Source organism: Trachypithecus francoisi, unplaced genomic scaffold (assembly GCF_009764315.1).
Source record: "Trachypithecus francoisi isolate TF-2019V2 unplaced genomic scaffold, Tfra_2.0 Lachesis_group10, whole genome shotgun sequence".
Classification (NCBI taxonomy): domain Eukaryota; kingdom Metazoa; phylum Chordata; class Mammalia; order Primates; family Cercopithecidae; genus Trachypithecus; species Trachypithecus francoisi.
The window spans coordinates 58,631,628-58,649,639 of record NW_022681455.1 but is presented as its reverse complement, the minus strand read 5'-3'; the positions used below and the strand labels follow the sequence as shown (position 1 = coordinate 58,649,639).

The 18,012-nt window shown below is 33.2% G+C and overlaps 1 protein-coding gene across 1 annotated transcript in view; it reads left to right on the top strand.

Moving 5' to 3' along the window:
- KHDRBS2 (KH RNA binding domain containing, signal transduction associated 2) overlaps positions 1-18,012 on the top strand; it is a 591,787-nt gene that overhangs the window by 528,554 nt on the left and 45,221 nt on the right. Inside the window, exon 7 of the mRNA XM_033217544.1 lies at positions 10,796-10,878. Coding sequence (XP_033073435.1) covers positions 10,796-10,878 — 83 coding nt within the window. The remainder of the gene's footprint in view (positions 1-10,795; positions 10,879-18,012) is intronic.

Here is an 18,012-nt window from a genome sequence, read left to right as displayed (position 1 = left end):
ATCTCCCAATGCATGCTCGTTATATATGATTATGAATGGTGTTCAGTTGAATGAGATATTATTAATTTTATTTTTAAATATATACAACTTCCTCAAGTGTCTCTTGAGGTTTGTTATTTGATTTTACTGGGCTGATTGAAAAGTTAGCATTAGCCTCCCCAGAGATTAATTTGTTAATGTAGAATACTGGGTTGCATATGCATGGCTGTCAGAGAACGTCTTGTAGTTCCATAGGAGCTTTTAATTTCCAAAGAATCTAGATTTCAGAAGTATGTAATTTCCAGCCTTCATATTGAGTGTACATATATAAGGGAAAATTGTTTAGCAGCTACAATCGACATAGGAAAGGAAGGTACAGAATAGCTTCCTTTTATTAGAGATTGATTTGCTGATTTCTATAGAAAACTCCAAAGATTTAAGTATATTGCCTAATTACAGAGCTAAACTGTTAGGTTTAATGACCTCAATGAGGATGTGGACCTTTATGCTCTCATATGGTTTTCAACACATAATGAGTTCCCATGTTGCATCAGTAACAAAAGCTGCATACTGGGGAGTAACCATTGCCATATTATCCCAAGCCAGCAATCTAGTCATGCTTTCAGTGGGAAAAAAGAGATGGAAGAGACTATTAAAATATTTCTTATTTTATCAGAGACTCAACTACACAATATCAGAGAGAGAATGTAACAATATCACAGATAGAATGTAACATTTTTAAGAAAAAATACATGGAAAAGTGTAAGTAATCTATGGTCAAGAGGCTACACAAGCATTAATAATTTATATCCTAAAGAAATATTAACTATCAAAATATTGGCATTGTACAGTTAGTTTTTGTTTTAGTAATATTTTATGTTTTAAATTTTTAATTATTACCATGAAGTGCTTTTGTAGTAACAAGAGATCATATATGAAGTAGACATTCTATGCATTTTATGGTCTAAATGAGCTAAGACAGGGACGTGTTTTTAAGAATTAACCACACTTCATAAAGTAACTTAAATGTTAAGTTCCTATCTGACCTGTTAATTACATTCAATAATATTAAAGGGCAGCATTTGCAAATCGCTTTTGTGCCTAGCATTTTAGTTTTCGGTGACAATTTATTATCTTGACCCTCATAATTAAATTACTTAATTATAGAATCTTTTATGGTTCTTGATTATTATTGCTTTCTTCACTTTATTTTTCTCTCAATTGTATAAGAATATTCCACATTACTTCCCTTAATTTATGTATTTTGTTGTAATACCTGCTGACCTTTTATAGAAAATAAAATCCAAATGAAAATAATGAGCAGATGCTAAATCTGTCACAAAGACCTGTTAATTTTTAAAGTCTTTACGGAAAATGTGGGTATATAACAGAGTCAGGATGACATTTCGTATCATTTAAGTTTCTAAATGATTTTCTTCTAGAAGCCACAATAACTTACCGGTATCACAAGACACTTTTGTTCTCTTTAGTTGACAAAAACATGTCAATTTCACAGTTTCTAATATTAGCATTAGGTTGAACCTTAGGAAATTAACAACATTTGACAATTTTTGACTTACAAAAATGGCAATTTCCTGTGGTCCTACTTGACTTTTTAAATAGGTAAAGAAAAGCTACCTTTTGAGTCCTATACTCACTACCTGGTGATAGGACTATTTATACCCCAAACCTCAGCATAATGCAGTATACTCATGTAACAAACATGCACATGTACCCCCTTAATCTAGAATAAAAGTTGAAATTATTTTTTAAAATTATCTGAACTGTCAGTGATGTAATACAATAGTTTCAAAACACATTTATTTTCTAAAATATGTGGTGAGATGTTTCTAAACTGTTTTAATGTGATGATTCCCTTTTCTGAGTTACAAGCAATCTTCAAATATCTTAGGCTCCGTAAACTAGTGCTGATTAGAAAAGCTCTATCTACAGGTAATTTAACATATATTCTGTTTATGTTTCCATTTTTTTTCTTTTTGGAACTTTTTGATTCTGTGTCTATGGGGTAGTAATGCACGTAAAAGAAGAGCCAGAAATTTTCACAGGTCTCTGTTAAACAAGAACAACAACAACAAAAAAACATTGGCATGGGGGTTTAATAAAGCCTTTAAAGAAATAATATATTTTGTGTAAATTCAAGACTGATTTTTTTAAGTGGGGTCTTTCTGTACAAAATATATTTATTACAGCTGACCTTGTGCCCTCATTTCCTAGAGGGGAAGTAGTGCTTGGAACATTGTGTTCACATAGAGCTTTCTGTAAATTAAGTTTCTCTTCTCAGTGGACACTGAACAATGGTGGTTATTATGGTTGCCATGTATATGTTGATGACTACCAGAGCCATATCTCTAGCTCAAACTGTCTAAGCTTCAAACCGGTATATCCAGCTGCCTGAAACCAACTCTTAATGGTATCACGGTTACCTGTTGCTATCCTAATGACCTGGCAAGAACACACTTAATGCTTTTTGGAAGAAAATACCATCAGCCAAAGCTTTCACAAATTTCCTTACACCATATCAACAGTTCAGTGAAAAGCCATAAGAATGTTGAAAACAATAACAACTCAATAAAAACTAAGAGGAAAAAAATAGTCATGGGTAATTCAGATGTTAGAGTTACCATTCAGGGACTTTACAGTAACTATGATAACATGTTCAAGAAAATAGTGGGAAAATAGAGCCTACTCTAAAAAGCCCTGGTAATTTTTATTTTTGAGTCAAATAAAATATATAAAATGTTGATCTAAATTTGTCGTTCTACCACCTGGAACCCTTCAATGGCTCTTTACCTACTGGATACAGATAAACCCTTTACCAAGTTATAGAACACAATTCAGACCTGACCCCTTCTGCTCTTTAGTCCAACTCCCTACTGTTTCTTAGACATTTTGTGCTTTAGTTAGATCCAGCTACTAGCAGCTCACAAAACACAATTTATTTTCATAATGCCATGCATTCACACTTGGTGCACCTGGAAATGGAATGCTCTCATTTACCTGCTTGTCCACCTGAAAAACATTTATTTATCCTGAAACACCAATCTCAAACAACACCTTTTTGGAGAAATTCTCCTTGAAATCCTCAGACCTATTTAGCCATTCCTCCAGTGTGCTTCCTTAGCACCTGTTACATACTCTTAGAGTGCTTTCTTTGGTATTTCAATTGCATATACATTTGTTGATATCTTCTAGTAACCAAGAGCAAAGGTGACTCATACTGGCTCACAAGATTTCTTGTAAAATTTGTAGGAATTTTGTAAGTTGATTATTAAACACAGTCATTATTAAAAATTAAATTACATAACTTAGAATTAAATAGATTATATTGAAGATAAACATTTACAGACTCATCAGTATCTGTTAGAATCTGTGCTCTTTCGGTTATTTATGTCTAGTGTATCCATTTGGTGGAAATAACATATGATGGTGTGTTAATGTTCACCTCTTCCCAAATGTGTTTTCAGTGGTAACGTGGTGATAGCTTAAAATCAGCTATAATAAGAGATTTTACACTACAGATATTGGCAAACACTAAAAGCCAGGACTTGACTTTTTGTTTTATTCATTATCTAGATGTAAGAAAGCTGTGGAAAAAATGTTAATAATGCAGATTTCATTTAAAAGTTAGTTATCCCTATAGCCTTAACATTGTAAATGGAACACAAAATTGAGGAAATATTCTTCCAGCATGTCAAAACCATTGTCTAATTCAGAACACTTTATTTATTTAAAAGTGTATTATGCCTGTAGCCTTTACATTGTAAACAGAACACAAAATTGAGGAAATACTCTTCTAGTATGTCAAAACCATTGTCTAATTCAGAGCAAAGTTGCTCCTATCATTAAGAAACAAGAAAAATTCTGACATATATTTGAGATTTCACTTTACTGGTGAAATTTTACTAGTCATTTTACTGGTCAACATAAATAAACATAAATAAAAGTGTCAAATAACAGTCATGTCAGAACCCTACTTGTTTATCAATAACATTGACATCATTGCTGAATCAGATAATAAGCAAGCATTTATCTGTGCTGTGATGTATTGGGATTCTACTGTGGCAATACAATTATAAAAACTTATAGTGGATTTTGCAAAAAATTTGGCAAGTCACACTGAAGTTATGTGTTTATAGAATTTATAATAAATTCTATATTTATAAATCCTGTGCTTTATGTCAGTAATTAATTTGTATGTATATGTTCATATACACACGTGTGCATACAATTTTTTGGAGAAGTAGTTATTAAGCGTTTACCAGAACTACACTGGATAAGAACTTCTCAAAGATAGGATTTATGTCTAAATCTTCTCTTATGTTTAATGCCTGGATAATAGGTAATTCAGTGGTTAATATAACATCTGATGAATTACTATTATTTTAAGCTCATATGCAGAGCCAGTATTAGATTTGACAACCCAAAATTGGAAATCATAGTTCAATAATAAGTGTTTTAAGTCAATGACCTCATTAATTTGAGAAATTAGTAGGCATATTAAAGACAAAAAATATATTTTCCAGGGTAGATTTGAAAAGGGCTCGTTTTGTAAAGATATGTGTTTATGGTAACACGTATTTGTCCTGTATGCTGCTTGCCCAATACCCAAATGCATAAAGTGGTCTATAATTCATAGCAAGCTACAAAGAAATTGCCTTCTTTCTTTATAGCTCAGGTCTTCATTTTAGACCTACACTTCACATTGTGCCTTAAGTATATTGTAGAGGACTTAGCAAATACTCAGAAAGTAGTCAAGATTATGTTTCACAAGGATCCTGTAAGGACTTGTCTTGTTTGACTCAAAGAATAGAAAACTAAAGAATTTATAACTTCACAGATAGAAAGAAATCTTAGAAGAGATATTTTTCATGACCATGTTCCAGAGAGGAATGAATCATATCTCCTTGAGTATTTTCTTTTTTGTGGGAGATATCAAATCATCTGTCTACAGCTAAAAGAAAGTAAAGTTAAAATTGTTAATTTATTTAGAAGGTTTTCTTTTACTGGACACATTGGATGTGCTTTTTGTACCTGAGGAAATTCTACGTTGGGACTCTGATAATTTAAGTACCATAAAGTAGTATTTTTTTTAGTAGAAATATACTAATAAGCCAGGACATAATAAGATAGTAATTTCTTCAAACAGCAAAAACAATGAAGCAAAATTGGAAAAAGTATCATTTCAGAATTTTTGATCTTTTGTGTTTTGATTTCTTAATTGAATATTCATATTCAACTTAAATCTCATGCAGATACTGACTGGCTTTTTAGGGAGCATGTCTATTTTAGTGATTTATCTTAGACATCTTATCTTATCATCAGCACAATGCATATTTTTACTTGTCTTAAGAAAACCACATAAATATGGTTTCCTAGAACTATGGTTTTCTTTTTCTACAACTTTATTGGTCTAAATAAAAACTGTATTATGTAAAACATTATATGTTCTATCTTTACTCTTCCCTATGTCTTATGAGTTTCCACATCTGAGAATCTTATTCAGATTCAGGATTTGAATGCAGACAGAATAATGCCGGAGTCCATGCCTTTTATGGCTCTGCGGTTGTCTCTCCCTGCCCTAGCTGCTAGAACACTCTTGCTTTTTTCTCACTTCTTCAGAAATCCACCTACTACTTCCTTAGTGCTAGCATTAGGAAAACGATCTGATTTATGCAATAAGAATATACCAATGAATAACTTACAGTCTGTTTTTAACATTTAGGATGCAGTGTTGGCATCTTAAACATTGTGATGCTTTTCATTTTGTGACGGTTGTCTAATGATAGTTTACTGTTTTGTAGTACTATACATTTACATACATACATATATATTTATATTTATATACATACACATTTCTTAATAAAATGATAGTTTTAAAAATACATCAAGTATTAGAAAAATATCCCCATTTACTGTCCCTTTTACAGCAAGTACAGATATTTGGAGAACATTGCACTATATATGCTTTATGAAATTTTAAGTTAACAGGAAAGATTTCCATCCACTCTGTGGATTTTCTGTGTAACATTTAAAGAAGTAAAAGAGTAAGTGAGGGAGTAAAATGAAATAATCTTCCTGGGCCAAATAGTAAAGATATTCTTCATAAATAGAGACAATAGCTCTATGTATTTATTATTTGAAACAATTATCTTTTAGTGGTGATTAATTTATGTTAATCCATATCTACAGTGGATAAGAATAGTCTCCTTTGGCTAATTTAACAATTCAATATATATTTGTTACATGGCTATTCTATGGAATAAACTATAAGTTTACAATACTAAGTGCTACAATACATCAAAAGGTTATAAACTATGATATAGTCCTTGCTTTTCAGAAGCTTCAATTCTAAAAAGAAAAAATTATAGAAAATAAATACAGTATATGTTTAGGTATTTTAAGAACAGTGAGAGAAAACAATAGGCTATTGGAATTTGGGGAACTAAGTGTTGATAATATATGGTTGGTAGAAAGAGGAAAAGATTTCTAAAGATGATATTATGTAAAATGACCTTGAGGAATCAGTAGCATTTCAACAGGTGGAAATGGGGGAAGCATAGGGATTTCAGGAGCCCTGGAGCCCTGAAGACAAGTACCTACTGCCATCCCTGGTTCTCATACCTCCCTGCTCAGAAACAGAAACACAAAAATAAAGTGGAACAAAACAAACAAATTAAAACTGCCTTGCCTCCTGTTGGAAGCTAGAGATCTTGAGTCCTGAGTAAGAAATAAAGATGAGTGAAGCCATATTTCTATAATCTTGGTGAAGGACTAAAAGCCCGATTCCTAAAACGAAGTTTGCACCCCTTGGAGCACCTGTGGATGTCCTCACAACTGACCAGGCGGATCCTCAAGATAGAGTGCTGGACTGCCCTGACTCTTGCAGCTCCAGAAAGCTCCAATTATGATATTAACCCTTGTCCCGCCACAAAGGAGATGAGACCTTGGGCTAAGAATAGAGTGCTTAAACTATACCTGAGAACACAAAACATCCACTCCACATCCTAACAGTTGTTAGTGTGTGTGTGTGTGTGTGTGTTAAGTAACATAAAAGGAATAAGAGATATCATATAGGACAAAAAAAGTAAATTTACTGTGCCAACCCAGAAGACTCAATGTCACTAGTAAGGGTTAAAGAAAGAAAGAAGACTCAATGTCATCACTAGTAAGGGTGAAAGAAAGAAAGAAGAAAGAAAGAAAGAGAAAGAAAAGAAAGAAAGAAAGAAGAAGAAAGAAAGAAAGAAAGAAAGAAAGAAAGAAGAAAGAAAGAAAGAAGGGAGGGAGGGAGGGAGGGAGGGAGGGAGGGAGGGAGGGAGGAAGGAAAAGAGAGAAAGAAAGAAAGAAAGAAAGAAAGAAAAAAATATTGAGAGACAGTTTCCACAACTGAAGAATATAAGCCTCTAGATTGAAAGAGCTCATTGAGCACCCAACACAATGAATGAAAAGAAACACACACACAACCATTCGGGTTGTTAAATTCAGTTCTATTATTTCCCTTACTTATCTTCCCAATGTAATTTCATCATAATTTTTATTAGTCAATATTAACATTATATACACAAAGGCATTGCATTCTGTAATTTCGGAACACCAGAGATAAAATTGTAAAAGCATCCAGAAGAAATAAAAAAGAGACAAAATGAATCTAGGTCACATGTAAGTAATCGGACTTCTCAACTTTAACATGGAATAGTAAAAAATATTGTACCAAAGCTCTCAAAATTCTGATTAAAAGTCATTTTTTTCAGCCTAGACTTCTCCACCCAACCAATTAAATATGAGACAACAATTTAAAAATTTCCAGTAATGTAAATGTACAATACAATATCACATATGTAACATTCTTTCAAAAATATTAAATCTGAATGTAATTATGAGAATAATCAGACAAATACAGAATGTGGGGTGGTGTACAAAACAATTGGTTTGGACCACTCAAAAAAGTTAATATTATGGGAAGCAATAAAAGGTTGGAGAACTATGCTAGCTCTAAAAACATTAAGCAGATATAATTATCAAATGCAATTCAAAATTATTTATTGGGTTATGATTTTTAAAAAATAGCTATGCAAGATTAAAATAGCTACAAAATTCATAATGCTTGGGACAATTGTAGACATTTAGGGACTTCACAGTAATGTGGAAATATTGTGATTTTTAAGGAGTAATAATAATATATTTATGTAGAAGAATGTCCCTACACTCAGGAGATAAAAGCTGAAGTATTGGGGGATAAAGTATCATGTTTCTAGAACTAATTTGCAAATGGTTTTGTAAAAAATGTATGTATGAGATAACACAAATGAGACAAAATGTCAATAATTGTTGAATCTAGGTGAAGGGTAGATGAGTTTCCATTGACTTCTTGTTCCAACTTTTGTATAATTGAAATTTATCACCAAAAAAATAAAAACAGAAAAGCTACAGTGAGTAGGGGGGCAGTGTAAAGCTAAGCAAAAAAGAATCAAAATGTTTTTCTCCAAAATGTCTCTTAATAGAGGTTATTGAAAGAGATGTTTCAGCAAGAAATTAAAGCAAGGAAAAGATGGAATCTGGCCAAAGGAAATTCAATACCAACAATAGTGAAAGAGGCCTTAGGAAAACACCTTGGCCTTCAGGCCTAGAAATTCATCAATGTGGACCAGAGTGCAATAACACAGTTCTTCCGGTCATAGTCTCCATGTTACACATAAAAACATTATGGATGAGCTGATGTCTTTGAATCTTAGAAATATTACTGCTAGTTTAATATGACCATTGGGACAACTGATGAAGGCATTTCTAAATATTTGGAAAACCAAGAAAATAATAAGATGAATGAACAATTATCAACTTTGGAAGAAAGGAAAATGTGTATGAGAATAAAAACAGAATTATATTAAATAATTCATGTCATAAGAGGATACAATTATGTATTGTCACTCAATAATATTAATATTGACTAATAAAAAATTACGATGAAACTATACTGGGAAGATAAGTAAGGGAAATAATAGAACTAAATTTAACAACCTGAATGGACAGTCAATAGAAAATGACAAAATTTGTAAATCCAACAACAATAACTTAGGTGTATCAGTTAATAACACAAAAATAAATACTAAAATAATAGATGAAAATACTGAAAGAGAGCTGAAGGTTAAAGGAGAACAAGACAAGGAACTACTATTTTGGGGACATAAGCTTGTTTGTATTATTTCTAAATAATCTGCATGTAATTATTTTATAAATACTAAAATTAACTTTAGAACATTAAAAAAGTTGACTCAATAGGAGCTAATTAGGGTATTTAAGGAACAAATAGAGAAACTATTTCATACTGCAGAGCAAAAATATAATGAAAAATGACAAGAGATGGAAGTTAGGTTCAGAAAACTTCATATGTAAATAATAGCATTATATAAAGGTTAAACCACATTAAAATGAAGAAATAAATAAAATTTTTAGAAATTTGTTAAGTTGATAAATGTATTAGTCTTTTCATTAAATGTGCTTAAAAGTGTTAGCCAAGGTTAATGTCAAAGATTTCACATGTAGGTGTTTTCTATTGAAACTCTTGAACAAGATGAAGAGAGATTTGTAAGCCTCCAGAAATGAAAAGAATTTATGAAGTGGTAGGGTAGGGTGGAGGGTGGAATTGTATTCCAGGGAAAGAGATGCACCAGCACCAGGCACAGAAAACTTGAAGGTTTTTCCAGAAGTAGGGAATAATCGAGATGGATGGCTAGTGTTTAAAATTAATGACCACAAAGAGAAACAAAACTAAATCATTCAGAGTGATTGATAACTGGAGTGTATAATTACTAGCTTGTTTGAACATGCTGCTATGACAAATCTCCATTAGCTTGTTAGTGTAACTTACTCGAGTAATAAATCTCATCACATAACATTATTTTACTTATGAGATTTAAAAATCATATAATGTACACATACACACAAAGTCTTTTTTTTTTTTTTTTTTGAAACAGAGTTTCACTCTTGTTGCCCAGGCTGGAGTGCAATGGCGCAATCTCAGCTTACTGCAACCTCTGCCTCCCAGGTTCAAGTGATTCCCCTGCCTCAGCCTCCTGAGTGGCTGGGATTACAGGCGCACACCACCATGCCTGGCTAATTCTTTTTTGTATTTTTTAGTAGAGATGGGATTTTGCCATGTTGGCCAGGCTGGTCTCGAACTCCTGACCGCAGCTGATCTGCCCACCTTGGCCTCACCAAGTGCTGGGATTATAGGTGTGAGCCATCAGGCCCAACCACAAAGTCTTTATTTCACTTCTTCTTTCCTTTTTTCTTCCCTCTTTTTTTCTTTTATTTATTTATTTATTTTAATCAGCAATGACTCCATAATTTTTACTGAAAGTTGACTACAATTTAAGGATCCTGTAGTTTATAGTTTCTATCTTAATTGTGATTATTAAAATGAGAAGAAAAAACTCCCAGTGGGGTAGTAACAAACATGTTAACACCACCATTAGGTTATCACAGTTGTTCTTGTATACCCAAATAGAAAAACTTATTTTGAATTTCTTAGTCATTATTATTGATGAAAACTGTAAACAAGTCTTAGATAAGTATTGCTGCTTCAGTGATATGCTGAGCTTAATAAACATTAATACCTGATCAATGAAATATTATTTAAGGTTATTTGAGAATTATTAATCTAGTAAAATGTGATATGTGGCTACTTACCCAACATAAAATCTAAACCAAGATCACATTGTATAAAATTGTGCTAACTGAAAACACACCAAAGTTAATCAAATTGATTGCTAACAGGTGTTTGTACCACTTTTTATCTCAGGGTTATGATGATGGCTACGGGGCTGAATATGATGACCAGACCTATGAAGCTTATGATAACAGCTATGCGACCCAAACACAAAGGTAAGGCATTTGCTATCTAAAGCAGCCTTCTCAGAATTATCTCTTATCAATTTTGTTTCTTGAATCTGAATGTCAATTATATTATGTGAGGATTTCTAGTAGTGTTTTTTCTCCATTATCTCTCTGAATTATTAAGTTGCTTACCAGACTGTGAGAGGTAAACTATAATAACCTTGCAACTGCAAACAAAGAAATAGTAGTGTGTCATTCTGAGACTAGATGATTGTGGTAACCACTCAACTCATTAAATAAGCTTGCATTTAACTAAATGTTATTTTTAGATTTTTAAAAAAGACAATAATAAAAGTAAGGCACTTGTTCAATGTAGCTTTTTTTTCCTAAAATGTCATATTGATTTGTAAAAGATAATAAAATGTCATTGGTACTCTGGAAAGAGGAAAATTCTTGAAACATCTTAGGGAATCAAGAATTCCTTTCCTTTCTTGATAGATCTCATATTGATTGTTGAATATATCTCTTTAGATTGACCCAAAATTTGAGATATAAATGATTGTTTACTTCTTCAAAGTCAGATTTATTGAGATGTTATTTATATATAATGACATTTACCCATTTAGAATATAGTTGTATATGTTTGGCAGATGCAAACTAGTGTGTAACAACCACCGAAGTTAAGATATAGAGCATTTTCACATTCAAAAATGCTTCTTCATGGCCCTTTGTAGTCAACTTCTCCCTCATCCTCAGGCCCTGGAAACCAACTATCTATTTTTCGTTACCACAGTTTTACTTCTCTAGAATGTCTTGTAAGAAGAAGCAACACAATAATGTAACGTTTGAGTCTGGCTTTTATTTTTGTTAACTATGAATAAAATAGATGTAAAACAAATGCATTTTTAGAAAATTCAGTCACCCACAGGTTTTTTTCTTTGAAATGTTATAGATTTCATAGGAAAATACAGGGGGCCTATGTGATAGTTAAGTGAGTCTCCCATTTATGTGATTGACAGAAGCCAATGGAACTTATTGTTGCAAAATCATTATAGCATTGATCATTTATTGGCCAACTTTTTTGGCACCGATGGAGACTTAATTAATAAACCTCCTTTAGGACTTAAGTAATATTTGAGTGAGGGGAAGTGGCAAAAAATAAACAACTTTAAGATCATTATAGATTAGAAGAAATCTACATGTATTGAGGAAGTTTGAGTTTTCCATGGCCTGAGCGACAGCACAGTACAAGTATTGAAGGGAAATTTTATTTAGAGGGAATACTGTGGGCAATGAGAGATAAGAGGAGTGTGAACTGATACCTTTAAAGCTAAGTATGACTTAAGTTATCACTGTAGAAATGACCATCACTGACACTGAATAATTGGTTAATTTGTAGTAAGTTAAATAGAGAAGCCATCATGAGCCAAGAGCTTTTGCTGTAATATCTTAATTGTCCCAATTACATATTGCAAAACAACACAGTTATTTAGGCTTAGGGTAATTTTTGCATCACATTACAGATACTGAACAGAGTATTTATGCAAATTGGCTACATGTTTAGACCATCTGCGAATATTTTCAATCAAATTGTTAGTTTATCATTATACATTAGCACATAAAAACAGTGATAACAAGATTCCATAACTAGTTTCAGAAACCCTTGATAGAAAGTGTGGTTACCACACTCGACAAACACAATTAGAATAGACTAAAATAATTTCTTGATGCAGCTCTATAGAGCTAAGTTTAAATAGAAGAAATTTTGGAATAATTTTCTGAAAATGAGGGACTTTCTCTTTCTTATGGTGAAATTTTTTTTATTATTATTATACTTTAAGTTCTAGGGTACATGTGCATAACGTGCAGGTTTGTTACATATGTATACTTGTGCCATGTTGGTGTGCTGCACCCATCAACTCGTCAGTACCCATCAATTCGTCATTTATATCAGGTATAACTCCCAGTGCAATTCCTCCCCCCTCCCCCCTCCCCATGATAGGCCCCGATGTGTGATGTTCCCCTTCCCGAGTCCAAGTGATCTCATTGTTCAGTTCCCACCTATGAGTGAGAACATGCGGTGTTTGGTTTTCTCTTCTTGTGATAGTTTGCTAAGAATGATGGTTTCCAGCTGCATCCATGTCCCTACAAAGGATGCAAACTCATCCTTTTTTATGGCTGCATAATATTCCATGGTGTATATGTGCCACGTTTTCTTAATCCAGTCTGTCACAGATGGACATTTGGGTTGATTCCAAGTCTTTGCTATTGTGAATAGTGCCGCAATAAACATACATGTGCGTGTGTCTTTATAGCAGCATGATTTATAATCCTTTGGGTATATACCCAGTAGTGGGATGGCTGGGTCATATGGTACATCTAGTTCTAGATCCTGTTTTCCATAATGGTTGAACTAGTTTACAATCCCACCAACAGTGTAAAAGTGTTCCTATTTCTCCACATCCTCTCCAGCACCTGTTGTTTCCTGACTTTTTAATGATTGCCATTCTAACTGGTGTGAGATGGTATCTCATTGTGGTTTTGATTTGCATTTCTCTGATGGCCAGTGATGATGAGCATTTTTTCATGTGTCTGTTGGCTTTCTGAAGGTCTTCTTTTGAGAAGGCTACAGTAACCAAAACAGCATGGTACTGGTACCAAAACAGAGATATAGACCAATGGAACAGAACAGAGTCCTCAGAAAGAATACCACACATCTACAGCCATCTGATCTTTGACAAACCTGAGAAAAACAAGAAATGGGGAAAGGACTCCCTATTTAGTAAATGGTGCTGGGAAAATTGGCTAGCCATAAGTAGAAAGCTGAAACTGGATCCTTTCCTTACTCCTTATACGAAAATTAATTCAAGATGGATTAGAGACTTAAATGTTAGACCTAATACCATAAAAACCTAGAAGAAAACCTAGGTAGTACCATTCAGGACATAGGCATGGGCAAGGACTTCATGTCTAAAACACCAAAAGCAACGGCAGCAAAAGCCAAAATTGACAAATGGGATATGATTAAACTAAAGAGCTTCTGCACAGCAAAAGAAACTACCATCAGAGTGAACAGGCAACCTACAGAATGGGAGAAAATTTTTGCAATCTACTCATCTGACAAAGGGCTAATATCCAGAATCTACAAAGAACTCAAACAAATATACAAGAAAAAAACAAACAACCCCATCCAGAAGTGGGCAAAGGATATGAACAGATATTTCTCTTATGGTGAGATTTAAGTGGGCTTAACTGACCCTAAGAAACAAGAAGAAAAACATGGGATTAAGATAATTTAACTTTGAATATCTGAAAAATGAATATTAGAATTATTGAACACACACACACATATAGTAATGGCTATATATAATAATTTTAGAATAAAACTTGCTTTAATAAAGTATAATTTATATGTAAAGGGACATATTCTACACACTTCTGCTGCCTTCTCTGTCTCCTTTCCTATCCACTCAATTTTTATAGCTAAATTCTTCCCATCCTTCCAGCCCCAGCTCAAAAGCCAACTCTTCTAAAAAGTCTCTTCTTTATTGTGTTTTGGGGAATAATCTGTTTCTGCCCTGATTTCCAATAGTACCATATATTTACTTTTCTATAGCATTTATTTCTCTGCTTTACATTGGGATTATTTGTGTACATGTCCCTTATCATTTTCTCTATTTGTTCCAAATCCTTTTCTAATACAGCCTCATGTCTTTCACAATACCAGGTACGAGGTCTTTCATGGGATATGCACTGAAGGCATAATTGTTGAGTATGTGAATGTCCAGCCTAATATGTTCTACACTGTGGGGATACAAAATAAGAGCCTCATTCCTCAAAGAGAATAAAAAATTCAGAATTACATATATTATATTTACTGACAGAATATTTATGTTCTTCTCTGATACTTTACTGTTAAGCCAGAGGGACAAAGAAAGTAGGTGATGCAATTAGTTGCAGTGATGCTAATGTCTATATTACAATAATGATAAAATGCCTATTTTGGTCAAAACTATATCCTCAATACTAGTACGGTTTCTGGAACACTAGAGGTTCTCAATAAAGATTTGTTGAATAAATAAATGAAAAATGAGTAAATGTATTAATTAGTAAACTATTTTTTCAGAAAACTCTGTGAAAAATAATTTTTTTAATATCATGCCAATTTCTAATTGAAATAGATACACACACTGGAGTTTTTATTAGGTAAGATGTTTAATGCCTGCCTTTAGATTTTTTAAAATCAATTGTATTTTATCAAAATTAAATTTTATTCTCTAAAAGACACTGTTATTAAATAAAGTGGCAAGCTACAAACTGTGAAGCAATATTAGCAAAATATCTATTTCTAAAGAATATCTTTGATTGTATCCAAAATATGTAAAAACTACTAAAACTTTAGAATCAGATAAATAACCTGACTTTTTAAAAAATGGGCAAAAAATTTGAAAGACATTTCACCAAAGAAGATATACAAATTGCGAGTAAGAATCTAAAAATATGTTCAACATCATTATTCATTAGGAAAATTGAAATTAAAACCACAATTAGATACTAGTACAGATTGTGGAATGGCTAACATTAAACAGATTGAATTATCAAATGTTAGTGAGGATGTGGAGCAACTGCAATGCTCATATGTTGCTGATAGGGATGTAAAACTGTAAACCACTTTGGAAAACAACTAGGCAGTCGCTTATGAAGTTGACCTACATTTACCATATGACCCAGCAATTCTTCTGTTCAGTATTTACCCAAGTGAAATGAAACATTCATCTGTCATGGAGGTTTGTTGTACAGATTATTTCATCACCCAGGTTTTAAGCCTCATACCATCAGTTCTTTTTCCTGATCCTCTCCCTCCTCCTGAAGGTCAAAAGGCCCCAGTGTGTGTTGTTCCCCAATGTGTGCCCATGTGTTCTCATCATTTAGCTGTCACTTATAAGTGGGAACATGTGGTATTTTGTTTTCTGTTCCTGTGTTAGTTTGCTAAGGATAATGGCCCCCACTTCCATCCATGTGCCTGCAAAGGACATGATCTCATTCTTTTTTATGGCTGCATTGTATTCCATGGTGTATACCTACCACATTTTCTTCATTCCGTCTATCAGTGATGGGCATTTAGGTTGATTCCATGTCTTTGCTATTGTGACTAGTGCTGCAATAAACATACACATGCCTGTGTTTTTATAATAGAATGATTTATATGCCTTTGGGTATATGCCCAATAATGGGATTGTTGGGTAGAGTGGTATTTTTGACTTTAGGTCTTTGAGGAATCATTACGTTGCCTTCTACAATGGCTGAACTAATTTAATAACAAGCCTTCACTTATATACCTGAATGTAAAAGTTTTTTTAAAAAGAAAATATAGTAAGAAAGAAGAAGATAAATACAGCCACCCAGAAATAGCTGTTGTGAACATTTTTGGAGTATCTGTTTATCAATGTGTCATCTTTTTATCTATCTTTCATGTGTGTTAATACATCTACCTATATTTGAAATCATATATTGCAAACTGTTTTTAAATTTAATTTTAACTCACCAGCACATAAGAATATCTATCTATGTTAATAAATGCATGTCTACAACATAATCTTTAATGGCTGTAGATTGTTTCATTGTATGATTGGATCACAATTTAATCATTCTAGTACAGTTAAATGTTTAAGTTATTTTTAATTATTTATAACTCTAAACAAATACATGATTAATATCTTTGTAGCTAAATCTTTTTTTTTCTTCAACTTTTATTTTAAATTCAGGGGTCCATGTGCAGGGTGTTCAGGTGTATTACATAGGTAAACAAGTACCATGATGGTTTGCTGCATAGATTATCCCATTACCGAGGTATTAAGCCCAGCATCCATTAGTTATTCTTCCTGATGCCCTCTCTCCCTCCACAGCCGCCCTCCAAGAGGCCCCAGTGTGTCTTGTTCCTGCCGTGTGTCCATGTGTTCTCATCATTTAGCTCCCCCTTAATAAATGAGAACATGTGGTTTTTGGTTTTCTGTTCCTGCATTAGTTTGCTGAGGATAATGGCTTCCAATTTCATCCATGTCCCTGCAAAGAACAGGATCTCATTCCTTTTTATGGCTGCATAGTATTCCATGTGTATATGTACCACATTTTCTATATCCAGTCTATCATTGTTGGGCGATTAGGTTTAGGTTGATTCCATGTCTTTGCTATTGTGAATAGTGTGGCAGTGAACATATGTGTGCATGTATCTTTATAATAAAATGATTTATATTACTTTGGGTATATACCCAGTAATGGGATTGCTGGGTCAAATGGTATTTCTGCTTCTAGGTCTTTGAGAAATCAACCCACTGTCTTCCACAACAGTTGAACTAATTTACGCCCCCACCAACATTGTAAAAGTGTTTCTTTTTGCCTGCAACTTCACCAGCATCTGATGTTTTTTGACTTTTTAATAATAATAGCAATTTTGACTCATGTGAAATGTTATCCATTTTGGTTTCGATTTTTCTCTAATGATCAGTGATGTTGAGTTTTTTCATGTTTGTTGGTCACATATATGTATTCTTTTGAGAAGTATCTGTTCAGGTCCTTTGCCCAGTTTTTAATGGGGTTGTTTGTTTTTTTCCTGTAAATTTGTTTAAGGTCCTTATAGACTCTGGATGTTAGACCTTTGACAGATGGATAGATTGCAAAATTTTTCTTCCATTCTGTAGACTGTCTGTTCATTCTGATGATAGCTTCTTTTGCTGTGCAGAAGCAGCTCTTTAGTTAGATATCATTTGTCAATTTTTGCCATTGTTGCAATTGCTTTTGGCATTTTCCAAAAAACCAACTGCTGGATTTATTGATTTTTTTGGAGGGTTTTTTGTGTCTCTGTCTCCTTCAGTTTTGCTCTGATCTTAGTTATTTCTTGCCTTCTGCTAGCTTTTGAATGTGTTTGCTCTTGCTTCTCTAGTTCTTTTAATTGTGATGTTAGAATGTCAATTTTAGATCTTTCCAGCTTTCTCTTGTGGGCATTTAGTGCTATAAATTTCCCTCTACACACTGCTTTAAATGTGTCCCAGAGATTCTGGTATGTTGTATCTTTGTTCTCATTGGTTTCAAAGAACATCTTTATTTCTGACTTCATTTCGTTATGTACCCAGTAGTCATTCAGGAGCAGGTTGTTCAGTTTCCATGTAATTGAGCAGTTTTGAT